Here is a 15,078-nt window from a genome sequence, read left to right on the forward strand (position 1 = left end):
GAGGAACTATCAGAGGGCTGAGGTATTCTTTCTGATTTCTTTCTTCCCGCTGCTTTAGAAAGGGGTTTGAAAGACTGATTAATTTCAGAAATTGTCTAGCTTGCTTATGCCTTGTATGCAAGTTGCTTGGGAGGAAAATAATAAAAAGAATGGATGAAGTAACTCAAAATTAATTGACAGCCCAAGAAGCACTCTCAAGTAACAGAGAGGGATGCTGAGTGTATGCCAGTCTGCAGGAAATACTGAATGTATTAACTGTGACTCAAAATCATCTGCAGAGCAGATGAATTGCATGACAGCTGGTAAGCATACACAGCAGGGACATGCACTGTCTCTACAGAATTTACTTGAACGCAAATCCCACTGTCTTGTATGTTATGGAGCCCATTTGCTCAGTGATATGTGCATGTATTTCATTAACAAGACTCAAGCAGAGCTCCGTATAATCTCTACTGCTGTGGCAGTGGGGGACCATATGTGCCTTGCTGAAAGTAGGGTTCTCCCGTGGTTCTGATGGCCCCCCTGGGAACAGTCGTGTTCCTCCAGCTGGGAACTGCTCTGGGTTGAGAAGACCTTCTGGAGTGCTTGTAACACTGACTGCAGTTCCCTAGAGAAGACCGGCTTTTAAGATTGTAAAGGTAGTGTCTTGAAATCTTCCAATTTCTTCATCTCTTTGTAGCTTGTTTCTAATAGGAATTTTGTACTTTGTATTGGGAAGATATTTGCCCACAGATACCTCTTTTTCTTTTTTTTTTCCTTTTAATTGGTGTGAAAGGAAAATATGCTAGAGACTATTACAACACCACTGTATTTTTAGATTAGAAATCAGCTTTTTTAACTGTCTAGTTTTTTCCAGGAGTTCCACAGACAACTAAAGGTCTTGCAAGCTTGCTCATATTAGTTAGACCAAGTGATTTCCCTGAAAGACTGGCAACCTTGTCATAACTTAGCAGCCTGGGCATCTCCCTTTCTGACTTGATAGCGTTTGATCAACTAGGAGGACAAAAGGTAGCTTTTATTTACTGGTCTCAAAAGTGGTTTGGGGCTTTTTTGCCTACTCAGGTTAATGTGTGCAAGATGATATGTGGCTTAGGAGACCTCCAAATGATCCTGCAAATACTGCAAGAAAGCCAGAACCTGTGACTGTGTTTGGTTTTTATTTTTGTATGGTTTGTTGGCTTTTTTAAATCAACCAAGCAGCACGTGTTCCTCCTTTAAGACCTTCTATTCCTTATTTAGAAGAACAGCTTTGTATGCCATAAAGGAGACTTATACTACGTAAGCCTTTTTTTCCTTTTCTTTCCATTCTTGTCTAGGTTGTTAAGTTCTCTTAAATATTTGCCTAAGATCATAGAATCATAGAATGCTTTGGGTTGGAAGGGACCTTGAGAGATCATCTAGCCCAATCCCCCTGCAGTGAGCAGGGATCGAACCCGTGACCTTGGCATTATTAGCACCACGCTCTAACCAACTGAGCTAACCAGGACCCATTCAATAAATGGTACACTAAAATGTGATTTTTCTTTTTTTTTTTTTTTTTAATTTGTGTAGGGCTCGGAAGAATACATACAATGTTGTACTGAGCAATGACAGTCATAGCTAGTGTTCAAGCAGTGTTGTTTATGTGCATATGGTCCAGATTTTGAAATGTACCATTCTTCAAGCCTTAAGTGGAAGACGTAGTAAAGCGTTACTGAACTATAGATCTAGCTTACTGTTTTAAAGCATTTGTAGATATTTTATTTTCATGAATGCTAATGGAAAATATATCCTGGGAATAGAGAAAATAACCCTAAAATTCGTATATATGTCTAATATATTTCAGTTTAATGCATGGTGATTTTTTTTTCTTTCACCACCCCCCCCCCCCCCCCCCCCCCCTCTCATTGCAGGAGTCTCCAAGATGAATACTACAGCAATGAGCCCACTTGCTGTTACTCCGCTAGGTTTTATTCCAGACTTAAAAAATGCCACCCTTGTGCCTTTCAATGAGACTGCATGTGAAAACTGGAAAGAGATTCATCATCTTGTTTTCCACATGGCAAATATTTGCTTTGCAGCTGGACTGGTTATTCCAACTACTCTCAACTTTCATATGATTTTTCTGCGAGGCCTGCTCACCATAGGTAGGAGAATTATTCTGGAGAGGTTTGCAACCTCCCTCTGACAAATAGCAGTTCATGACCATTATGGAGCTGCACCCTTCAGCTTACGGTGAAATTACAGCCCATATTCATGGTCATTGCTGAAGGTGTTTTTGGTGTAAGTGGGGATCTGTTCTGACCCAGCGTACCTTTTCTAGAAAGGTTATATGTGCCTAGGCTCATTTCCCAGAAATGTCACTTACAATTTCAAATCTATGAAGATGTCAACTTGAAAACAAGTGGACCCTGTTTACTTTGGATGTGACTGGCTGCTTAAAACTCATTAAATTCCAAATCATAGTTAAGTCTATGGATCCATAAGAGCTTAATTTTGGTTTCCAGTAAGAACTGGGGCTGCATATTGGCTGGTGCGCTGACTTAGTGTATTTGCAGTAGGTGACATTTTCCTTGAGAAGCTTGGTGTCAGCCCACGTGTTCTTTAAATGTGGGTTCAAACACGTGGCACTTGCAGGTCACCAGCGTTATTTTCATTGCTGGTTTAGAAGCACGAGCTTTTGATAAGGAGTGCAGTCTGTGTTCTACTACGGTCAGTTGTATTTCCTCCACCACTGTAGGCATCTTGCAACACCAAAATTTGACTTCAGAGTCAGAACTAAGTTTGGCATACTTGAGGCTGAGCAAGCGTGCTTTCACTTGTAACATTCTTGCAGTCCTACAGCTATTTCAAAGCCCCTGTACCTTGTGTGGGACAAGGTCTTTAGTGATCAAAGGAGAAGGAGTCATTCCAGTCTGAGAAAGATAAACCCGAGTGTATCACAGCATGGAGAATGGTTAAGTATTTTTAAGTGGGAATGCTTATTTGTATAATAGTGCAGGTCATTTCTATGGTAGAACTTCTGTGGTTGAATTTACAATGATCCTGCCTTTTCTTTTTTATAGCTATTATGGGATAACTTATTAAAACAGACTACACCAATGACCAAGGGTCTGAGCATTGCAAAACTTTTTGTCTCTGTAGTTCTTGTTTTAAAAGCAGTGGGAGCTCTGCACTTGCTGAGCTTGCCACTTTGGTCTGTAGGTCTTGTTGCAGTTTGAGCAGATAGGGAATCAGAGTTTTGCAAGCTGAGGTGGCAGCTGGAAGCAAATTTACTCTATGAGCAGCGTAAGTAATGAAGCCTGGTTGTTATGGATCTGTCCCCTTTGCTTTGATGACCCTGCCCCACCTCTGTGCTGCTCCACAATATTGCTCCTCTTCCATACTTCCAGACCTTGTATCCTCCCATCCCTTGTAGCCTAACTAACCAGCTGATCAAGAGTCACAATATTTTGATTTTTCTGATCAGTATGTAAGTACTGCCTGGCCAGTCAACAACCCAGACAGACTAGATAATACTGAGTTAATTAATTCAGCATCATCTCCCTTTCAGGGAGAAAGGGGGAAGGGACACTAATTTGGCACCTTCTTCTTGTTGTCTTTGCATGAAACTTAAGGGAAAATGTGTCTGTGACCTCTACAGCCATCTGTATTGGACGGTAGGCTCACAGTTATCTGGGAGAGACTCACTGATGCATAGTCTATCGTTTGATAAGTATTGTGTTTGTAAGCTAAAAATAGAATCCCTAATCATACAGCATACCTTATCTTTTAAAGCAATTGTCATTATTCAAAGTAAAGCAACTAGAAGAGTAAGCATTTGAAATTTTCTCTTTTGATGTTGTACAAGAGAATTCAGGTTTCTGCTGTGACCTTCAAAACGCAGCAATGATACTTCCCTTTGATTTTCAAAGATATCTGTGTACAACTTTAAGAGGGATTTGTGCAGCTACTGCTCACTGGTTAGATATGAATGTTACTGATATGAACAACAAGCATTCATTTCTAGGGTCTTGTTTGCTAAGTAATGCAATTCTAGTAGTAAAGTTTTGTGAGCTGCTTAAGTTTTTTGGGGTTTTTTTGTACTTAAGATACAGTTTTCCCCTATCCCATTTCTACTTCATTTTAGTAACAGACCATCGTGGGCCGCACCTTCCTGCTTTCCCCAGTCCTGATCTGAATTATTGTTGTTCCAGTATTGCAGTCCCATGCAATAGGACTGCAGTCTGCTGTCAGCCTGCTCTCAGTGCCTATTTGTAGCACTGTAGTGATTAGCTCGTGCTACCAGTGCATGCATTGATCCACAGAGCCTAACTGTAGTAAAACTTGTAGAATATATTGCTTTTCAGTGTAATTACACCCAGTGGACACATTCTTGATGGCTTTGTACAAATATGTTTATTGTTCAGTGAAATGTAACTTCCTTTTTTTTTTTTTTAATTTTTACAGGATGTGCATTGTTCATCATTTGGGCTACACTGTACCGTTGTGCCTTGGACATAATGATCTGGAATTCTGTGTTTTTGGTTGTCAACCTTTTACATTTCATATACCTAGTGTATAAGAGAAGACCGGTATGTATATCAGCTAAATTGCACGAGCAGTCCAGTAGATGCAAGAAAAAGGAAGTTTTGCCTGTGTTTGCTGGACAAACCAATGAATTACGTGGCAGTTCTTGAATTACACGGTAGTTCTTTTGGATGAAGTCAGTTAGCTACTTCAGGAAGGATCCAGACCATAAGTATGATCTGATGCAGTACGTAATTATTTCCCTGAAATCCATATTCATGGAAAATGAGTTGACTTTAGAAGTTACTATTGGCTGGTTTTGGGTGTTGTGTTTGATTTTGGTGGTAAGGAAGGGATTACGTAGTTTATTTACAGAGAGACCAGAAATGGTAGTTTGGGGGTTATGTGTGGGTGGTTTTTTTGGGGAGGGTGGCAGGGGGTGGTGTTGGGGATTTTTTTGGTCATTTTCCCCACCCTCCCACCAACAAGCGCACATGCATATGGGCCTCCTGAAATAAAATCCTACCAAGATGCTTGAAATTGAGCATTCGAGGAAAGTATTTTTTTTAAAATAGGAGTTTGGGAGGGATCAAACTTGCCTGCCTCACTTTTAAGTCTTGAACGTCCTCTGTGGTGGGAGACTGATAAACAACCGGTGCCCTGATAGACTGTTATTTCAACATAGAAACAAATGCTGATGTACATTTATAAATCACCTTCACATTCTTTGCTTTGCTGACAAGTGCTTTAGCCCATATGTTTTGTACTGTCACATTCCTTTTAAACGCAAATGAAAGGTGAGATGCGGCTGCCCTTCTTGAACATCTGTGGGACTCGGAGATAAGCAGCAAAATTGAGTGAGGTGTGGAAAGAGCAGTATTAAGTAAGATGATCCTTCCTTTCATCCCATTTAATGCATTTGTTGAGTTTTGAGGGTCATGTCTAGGAATTCTGCAACTCCTTTTGTTGCATTCAGAAGGATGCATTGGGATAACTTTCTTCAAATGCACTCTAAGAATATATTTGAAACGTATACCAAAAATACAGGATTCTTTGCCCTGCCTTCAGCTACATGTATATCCAATAGAAAATCAATTTATTTTGTTAGTATTATTCATGCAGAAGTATATTCTGTTTCTGCAAAATGATTAGCAACCCAGCTTTCTGTTGGTATATGCACATCAAAACTAGATAATCTTTAATATAATAGTTGCTGTCATGTGCCAATCAAATATTAATGAAGTGCTAAGTGTTCAAAATGTTAATATTGCATTCTGTAGTCTCCAAAATCTAAGGCAGATATATAATGCTCAGATTTGTAATGTGAAGATTACAGGAATATATGTGGGGTTACATTATCAGCAGAATAACTCTCCCTTTGCCCAAAATCAGACACATTCTGGAAGTGTGTAACAGCTGGTACAAAAAAAACCTGGTGTCGTGGTTTAGCCCCAGCCAGCAACTCAGTACCACGCAGCCGCTCGCTCACTCCCCCTACCCCGATGGGATGGGGGAGAGAATCGGAGGAGTAAGAGTGAGAAACACTCCTGGGTTGAGATAAGAACAGTTTAATAATTGAAATAAAGTAAAATAGTAATGCTAATAGTAACAGTATAATAATGGTAATAATAATAATGATACACGAAGCAAGTGATGCACAATGCAATTGCTCACCACCCGCCGACCGATACCCAGACAGTTCCCGAGCAGCGATCGCTGCTCCCCGGCCAACCCCCCCCAGTTTATATACTGAGCATGACGTCATATGGTATGGAATAGCCCTTTGGGCAGTTTGGATCAACTATTCTGGCTGTGCCCCCTCCCAGTTTCTTGTGCGCCTGGCAGAGCATGGGAAGCTGAAAAAGTCCTTGACTAGCATAAGCAGTACTCAGCAACAACTAAAAACATCAGCATGTTATCAACATTCTTCTCCTACTAAATCCAAAACACAGCACTATGCCTGCTGCTAGGAAGAAAATTAACTCTATCCCAGCCGAAACCAGGACAGTATCCACCCCTTATTCTATACCATCTACGTCATGCACAGGCCCTCCCCTTTCCAATGTGTTCCAATTAATCACCACCGCTTTCCCTATCTTGATATACACACAGATATCATTCCCTTCGTCTATGGCCCATCCCTCTAAAATGTCCATTGAGTTCATTTAGCCCATGACTTTGGGTTCCATCTGTCATCACGGTCTTTCAGAGCAGGAGAGGTGGTGTGCAGTGTTGGACTGTTGCATGCTGAAGTCAGTTCTCATTCCAACATGGTTTCATCAAAGTTCATTTTCATTAAGCTGGGCAATTCTTACTGCAATACCATTGATGCGGCATATAGCAATCATAATATATAGTATTATATACTTAATATTAACCTACTATATTATTATATTAACATGCAGTTAAGAGATAACATACAGTATTATAAAGCAATTAATATTATACAATTCAGTTCATTGGCTATTTTCACCCAAAATCAAATTCCCTTGAGGTACACATTGGGCTTCCCCATCCTTTCGCATCACCCACCAAGTGCACCCAGGTCCTTGAGCAAAAGCAATCCCACGAATGGGTTTGCCTTTGCCAGAGGGGGAAGTAACCCAGACTGTCTTCCCCAGCATATTTTTCATGTGCACTACAGGAACTTTATCTCCTTCTACAGTACGTAAAAGTTTTGATTGGGCAGGGCCAGCTCGATTGGCAGATCCCCTGGTGTTGACTAACCAGGTGGCTTTTGCTAAATGCGTATCCCAATGTTTAAACGTCCCACCACCCATTGCTCTCAGGGTAGTCTTTAACAATCCATTGTATCGCTCAATTTTCCCGGAGGCTGGTGCATGGTAAGGGATGTGATACACCCACTCAATGCCGTGCTCTTTGGCCCAGGTGTCTATGAGGTTGTTTCGGAAATGAGTCCCGTTGTCTGACTCAATTCTTTCTGGGGTGCCATGTCGCCACAGGACTTGCTTTTCAAGGCCCAGGATGGTGTTCCGGGCGGTGGCATGGGGCACGGGATATGTTTCCAACCACCCAGTGGTTGCTTCCACCATGGTGAGCACATAGCGCTTGCCTTGGCGGGTCTGTGGGAGCGTGATGTAATCAATCTGCCAGGCCTCCCCATATTTATATTTCAGCCATCGTTCACTATACCCAAGGGGCTTGAACTGCTTGGCTTGCTTGATTGCAGCGCATGTTTCACACTCATGAATAACCTGTGCAATACTGTCCATAGTTAAGTCCACCCCTCGATCACGAGCCCATTTATACGTTGCATCCCTTCCTTGATGGCCTGAGGCGTCATGGGCCCACCGAGCTATAAATAATTCACCCTTATGTTGCCAGTCCAAATCCACCTGAGCCACTTCAATCTTAGCAGCCTGATCTACTTGCTGGTTGTTTTGATGTTCTTCAGTGGCCCGACTCTTAGGTACATGAGCATCTACATGACGAACTTTTACAACCAGGTTCTCTATCCGGGCAGCAATATCTTGCCACAATGCGGCAGCCCAGATTGGTTTGCCTCTGCGCTGCCAGTTGCTCTGCTTCCATTGCTGCAGCCACCCCCACAGGGCATTTGCCACCATCCATGAGTCAGTATAGAGATAAAGGATTGGCCACTTTTCTCTTTCAGCAATATCTAAAGCCAGCTGGATGGCTTTCACCTCTGCAAACTGACTCGACTCCCCTTCTCCTTCAGCAGTTTCTGCGACTTGTCGTATAGGACTCCATACAGCAGCTTTCCACCTCCGATGCTTTCCCACGAGACGACAGGACCCATCAGTGAACAGGGCATATTGCTTTTCATTTTCTGGCAATTTATTATACAGTGGGGCCTCTTCAGCACGTGTCACCTCCTCCTCTGGTGATATTCTAATGTCTTTTCCTTCTGGCCAGTCCATGATCACTTCCAAGATTCCTGGGCGACTGGGGTTTCCTATTCGAGCCCGTTGTGTGATCAATGCAACCCACTTACTCCATGTAGCATCAGTTGCATGATGTGTAGAGGGGACCCTCCCTTTGAACATCCAGCCCAACACCGGCAGTCGGGGTGCCAGCAGGAGCTGTGCTTCAGTACCAACCACTTCTGAAGCAGCTCGAACCCCTTCATATGCTGCCAGTATCTCCTTCTCAGTTGGAGTATAGCGGGCTTCGGATCCTCTGTATCCCCGACTCCAAAACCCTAGGGGTCGACCTCGAGTCTCCCCTGGTGCTTTCTGCCAGAGGCTCCAGGTAGGGCCATTCTCCCCGGCTGCAGTGTAGAGCACATTTTTAATATCCTGCCCTGCCCGGACTGGCCCAAGGGCTACTGCATGAACTATCTCACGTTTAATTTGTTCAAAGGCTTGTTGTTGCTCAGGGCCCCATTTGAATTCATTCTTCTTCTGGGTCACTTGATAGAGAGGGCTTACGATCTGGCTGTAATTTGGAATATGCATTCTCCAAAAACCCACAATGCCTAAGAAAGCTTGTGTTTCCTTTTTGCTAGTTGGTGGGGACATAGCTGTTATTTTGTTGATCACATCCATTGGGATCTGACGACGTCCATCTTGCCATTTTATTCCTAAAAACTGGATCTCTTGTGCAGGTCCCTTGACCTTACTCTGTTTTATGGCAAAACCAGCCTTCAGAAGGATTTGGACTATTTTCTTTCCCTTCTCAAAAACGTCTTCTGCTGTGTTGCCCCACACAATGATGTCATCAATGTACTGCAGATGTTCTGGAGCTTCACCCTGTTCCAGTGCTGTCTGGATCAGTCCATGGCAAATGGTGGGGCTGTGCTTCCACCCCTGGGGCAGTCGGTTCCAGGTGTACTGAACACCCCTCCAGGTAAAAGCAAACTGGGGCCTGCACTCTGCTGCCAAAGGGATGGAGAAAAATGCATTAGCAATATCAATTGTGGCATACCACTTAGCTGCCTTTGACTCCAGTTCATATTGAAGTTCTAGCATGTCTGGCACGGCAGCACTCAGCGGCGGTGTAACTTCGTTCAGGCCACGATAGTCCACTGTTAGTCTCCACTCCCCATTAGACTTTCGCACTGGCCATATGGGACTGTTAAAGGGTGAGCGAGTCTTGCTGATCACTCCCTGGCTCTCCAGTCGACGAATCAGGTTATGGATGGGAATCAGGGAGTCTCGGTTGGTGCGATATTGCCGCCTGTGCACAGTTGTGGTAGCAATCGGCACCTGTTGTTCCTCAACCTTCAGCAACCCTACAATCGAAGGGTCCTCTGAGAGACCGGGCAAAGTGGACAACTGTTTAATTTCCTCTGTCTCCAAAGCAGCTATACCAAAAGCCCACCGGTACCCTTTTGGGTCCTTGAAATACCCTCTCCTGAGGTAGTCTATGCCAAGGATGCACGGAGCGTCTGGGCCAGTCACAATGGGGTGCTTTTGCCACTCATTCCCAGTTAGGCTCACTTCAGCTTCCAGTACAGTTAGCTGTTGGGATCCCCCTGTCACTCCAGAAATACAAATGGGTTCTGCCCCTCTATAGTTTGATGGCATTAGCGTGCACTGTGCACCAGTGTCCACTAGAGCCTTATACTCCTGTGGGTCTGACGTTCCAGGCCATCGAATCCACACAGTCCAGTAAACCCGGTTGTCCCTTTCCTCCACCTGGCTGGAGGCAGGGCCCCTCTAACACTGGTCACAGTATTCGCTGTTCACTTCCTGTAAATGTGAATCAAAAGTCCCCTGATCAAGGTCGGAAGTAAAATTAGCCCTCTTACTCTGTCTCGGGAACTGCTCACTGGAAACTGGAGCTGCAATTTTCCTGGGAGAACCGCCTTTTCTAATAGTTTTTCCTTGCAACTCACGCACCCGTGCCTCTAAGGTTGAGGTGGGTTTTCCATCCCACTTTCTCATGTCCTCTCCATAATCACGCAGGCAAAACCACAGGGTGCCCCGTGGTGTGTATCCTCTATATCCTCTCTCTTGAGCATAGGGACGTTGACTCCTAATGGCTGAGACACTGGTCCGTGCAGGTGGGGAGTAGGACAGATCTTCTCTGAGTTGTTGGAACTCTTGGCACAGTTTTTCCACAGCTGAGACACAGGCCTGTAGGGAGGAAGAGAGCTTTTCTTCGTAGTCCCGGAGTTGTCTAGCCACTTCATCCACCGTTGGTGCCTCGTCGTCTTTCCAGGCTAGTATTGCCAACGAGTTGGAATACGATGCTGGTGCGCTCCGTACCACCTTCCGCCACATGGATTGTGTGCACCTGACTTCATCTGGGTCTTTGGTTAACCGCTCATCATTCAGGTCACTGTAAATCACCTCCAGCACGCCTAATTCCCTCAGGTACTGGATACCTTTCTCTACGGTGGTCCATTTGCTTGGGCGGTATAAAACATCCTCCTTGAAGGGATACCTTTCCTTCACGCTTGACAGGAGTCGCCTCCAGAGGCTGAGCGGTTTTGCCCCTTTTCCAATTGCTTTGTCAATGCCCCCTTCCCTGGAAAGGGATCCCAGCTGCTTGGCTTCCCTACCCTCTAAATCCAGGCTACTGGCCCCGTTATCCCAGCATCGGAGCAGCCAGGTGATGATGTGCTCGCCTGGATGACGACCAAAATCTTTTCGCATATCTCGCAGCTCACTCAGGGATAGGGATCGGGTGGTCACCATCTCATTTATGGGTTCTTCCTCCTCTGGTTCTCGTGATGGCCCTGGTTCATCTTCATCCCTTACTAAACGAACTGATTTCCTCGTGTATTTCTTCTTCTGTATAGGGGCAACTGATACCGGTGCAGGTTGGTTCTCTGGTTTAGCCGCAGTGTCTGTCACTGGGGTTTGAGTAGCCGCAGTGCTCATGGCTGTGGCTGGAGTAGCCACAGTGCCTGGGGCAGGGGTTTGAGTAGCTGCAAGGCCTGTAGTGGGGGTTGGAGTAGCCGCAGGGCCTGTAGTGGGGGTTTGAGTAGCCACAGTGCTTGTTGTTTTGTCATCAGATCCAGAGACCTTCTCTTTCTTTTGAGGGTACTGATTAGCGTTGACCACGGCTCGATAGGCATGGGCCAGTCCCCAGCATGTTGCAATGATTTGTGTCTCTCTGGAGCTACCAGGGTGACAACATACTTCTTCCAAATACTTTACTAATTGTTCAGGATTCTGCACTTGTTCAGGGGTGAAGTTCCAAAACACTGGAGGTCCCCACTGCCCTAGGTACTTGCGCATACGTTCCCACACACCCTGCCACTCATAACTATCCAGCCTTGGGGTAGATCTCTGGATGGTATTTTTAAACTGCTTACTGACCTTTATCAAAACGGAAACAACATTCCCAAGAATTATCAATAGAAGTATCTTAACTGCCCAGGGGTGTTCAAGATACAGGAAAGTTGTTGTAATGAAGGAGGAAACATCATAGAAGAAAGCAGCAAAGGTGCCATTCTGTATTTCCTCCACAACAAGCCTCTCAGAGTAAGAAGTATAATTGCTAACTCTCTCTATGAGGTAGTACCCGAAGTACAGTAGTGACTTCTGTATGAAACCCAAATACCAAAGAATGCTCAAGGTCAGGGTTTTGATAAGGAGCCTCCCAAGCAAAAGATCATGAATCACTGCAGAGCATAGCACACTACACAAACTGACAGCAAGCTTTAACGTGTGCTGCAAAAAAAAGAACATGGTGCAGATCAGAAGAACTAATATCGTGACCGGCAACTGTTAACAGACTCCTTAATACACTCTGGTTAATCTGTTGTTATCTCAAACCCTTCGTGCCCCACGTTGCGCGCCAAAAAAGGACTGTCGTGGTTTAGCCCCAGCCAGCAACTCAGTACCACGCAGCCGCTCGCTCACTCCCCCTACCCCGATGGGATGGGGGAGAGAATCGGAGGAGTAAGAGTGAGAAACACTCCTGGGTTGAGATAAGAACAGTTTAATAATTGAAATAAAGTAAAATAGTAATGCTAATAGTAACAGTATAATAATGGTAATAATAATAATGATACACGAAGCAAGTGATGCACAATGCAATTGCTCACCACCCGCCGACCGATACCCAGACAGTTCCCGAGCAGCGATCGCTGCTCCCCGGCCAACCCCCCCCAGTTTATATACTGAGCATGACGTCATATGGTATGGAATAGCCCTTTGGGCAGTTTGGATCAACTATTCTGGCTGTGCCCCCTCCCAGTTTCTTGTGCGCCTGGCAGAGCATGGGAAGCTGAAAAAGTCCTTGACTAGCATAAGCAGTACTCAGCAACAACTAAAAACATCAGCATGTTATCAACATTCTTCTCCTACTAAATCCAAAACACAGCACTATGCCTGCTGCTAGGAAGAAAATTAACTCTATCCCAGCCGAAACCAGGACACCTAGCTGGAAATAAGCTCTTAGCCAAGTCAACACAGCCTGTGCAAGAAAGCAGCTAGGAAGCTAGCAACCTCGTCCTTTCCTGGCATAGCAGCATAAAGCTTGACTTCTGTCTTGCCTAGAAGATAGCTTAAAACTAGCTAGACTGATCTACTAGACATTTATAGATGTGCAGTAAATATTTCTAGTCTTTTAAATTACTCTCAGAGAGTAATCTTCCAAGTTAAAGGCTAAGTTCCTCTTTGTTTTTTATTGCTAATGCTATTATTTTAGACTCTTTAATCCATTTATGTGTCGTTATAAAGATACAGCAGCATGGTGAAACTGCACCATATTTCTGCTAGTCAGCCATGGCCATGCTGCTCAATGCACCACACAAAATAACAGTTGTGATAATGTAGAGCCAGTGAAGCCAGACTCTACATGCTTGTGTCTGCAGTTAGATATTCTGTGCAGGTACTCTGGCCTTTGATATGGGATGAGCTCATGTTGCATTCTTTGCCCTCAATGAAGCCATCAAGTGAGCACGTTCTGCTTCCCCTCAACCAACACACCAGCTTAGCCTTTTATGTCGTCTTGAGGCCTGTACTCCTTTGTCAGAAGGGACAGGAATTGGCTAACAAAGTCAGAAATTATTGCAAAAGGCAGGAGTGCACTCATTTTCCTGGAAAACCAAGCCTTAAAACTTGTCTGTATCTTCCAAAGTGAGTTGTGGCATCTGTTCTTAGAACATGGGTAATGGTCCTCGGGTTCATACCCATCCAACCGTTTCCAAAATTCTAAATAAAAGGTTATTGGAGAGTGAAGGAGCATCCTGGGAGGAAGACACACCAGTTTGTGGTTGAGTGGGTTTTAAAAAAAAAAAAAAAAAAAAATCCCCTTACAGTGTGTAAAGCAATACTGAATGAAGAAGAAAAAAACGTTTTCTTCTGTGACTACAGTTGTATACTAAAAGCTATGCTAGTACAGACTGGGTTTTTTTTGTGCATTATAATACAGACTTCATCATATTGAAGTGCCAGCTGTTTTCACTAAATTTAGTAAATTTGTGAGCAGACTTATTTGTAAGCATTTGGATACTACAGTGATAGAAGTGAATGAAGTACTCTATAGGTGGGTTTAAAAGAAGAAATTATGTAAGGACATGAAACTTGAGTGATAAACTGTCAGTTGCTAAAGTTGGTAGAAAATAACCTCTAAGAGAGGAAGGACTGGAGGACCTGCTTTTTAATTTTGCTCTCTGTTTCTCTACACCTGCCCCACTGGATCTGGAACCACGGCAGAATTGAGGTGCTTGGCACTCCCACAGACACTGCGCCGTACACGTGGTGCAAAACACAGCTATTATACAGAATAAAAAAGAATTCTAGGCAGAGAATGTTAGAGGAAACATAGGAAAATAGATGTTGGTGGACATCTTCTAAAATGCTGTGCAAGTTAAGGATTTCAACTTAAGTAGAGCCAGAGCAAGCTGTCAAAAGAAGAAGAGTTAAGGGAAATGAAAATGAGAGATGGTAGAAAGGCTGAAGTCTTTACTTGTATGGCTAAAAACAACTGCAGAACAAACTGATAGGCAACCACAGTATATAAAAAGAGGCTAAAGGTTAAACTGCACCTGTCTACAACAAGTTGATAAATTGAGTACATGTACTTACATGTGTTAACAAAGGAAGGGTTCTACCTACAGCAGTGTTCCCCCAGTATGGAGCACAGACTCACCCAAAGGTTACCATCTGCAGGGCTAGGTGACCTTTACAACTTAAAGCTTAGCCAAGTATTAGTTCTGACAGATTAGCCATACAGTGGTGTTTCTTTGTATATTAAAGTAATGGCAGTATTTTTCTTTCTAAGAAATTACAGTATTTATGAACATTGCCTGGAAAATTATACTAAATATTATACTATTTCCAGTAATTATTTTTAAATCGGTGGTTTTTTTCTTTTTTAAAACACCCCCCTACATACCTTAACGCTAGTTGCTTTTCAGTTTTAGTGCTCAGCTCACTGACCAACAATGAAGTGATACAGAAAGATGTCTTCTTCAGAAAGGCCAGAAAGGAAACTTTGTGCAAGCTAATTAACTTTTTTCCCTTTGGAATTTGTATTCAAGGCACATAATTTGGGCAGAACTTCTAAGAGCAAATAATAGTTGAATTGCTTTATAGCTGGTTCTTTGGGTGGGACTGTGCTATAGAGAAACCATCCAGTTTTAGGTGAGTCCAGCATAAAGAAGTTTAGTATCTGGTTCTCTACAAAATACTTGTGCTCCAGCCA

At 43.6% G+C, this 15,078-nt stretch overlaps 1 protein-coding gene across 1 annotated transcript in view; it reads left to right on the forward strand.

Moving 5' to 3' along the window:
- The first annotated feature begins 1,903 nt into the window (after positions 1-1,903).
- POPDC1 (popeye domain cAMP effector 1) overlaps positions 1,904-15,078 on the forward strand; it is a 34,874-nt gene continuing 21,699 nt past the window's right edge. The window contains exons 1-2 of the mRNA XM_075707590.1: positions 1,904-2,126; positions 4,429-4,553. Of these exons, the coding sequence (XP_075563705.1) occupies positions 1,904-2,126; positions 4,429-4,553 (348 nt within the window). The remainder of the gene's footprint in view (positions 2,127-4,428; positions 4,554-15,078) is intronic.

This window comes from Pelecanus crispus, chromosome 3 (assembly GCF_030463565.1).
Source record: "Pelecanus crispus isolate bPelCri1 chromosome 3, bPelCri1.pri, whole genome shotgun sequence".
In the NCBI taxonomy this organism is placed as follows: domain Eukaryota; kingdom Metazoa; phylum Chordata; class Aves; order Pelecaniformes; family Pelecanidae; genus Pelecanus; species Pelecanus crispus.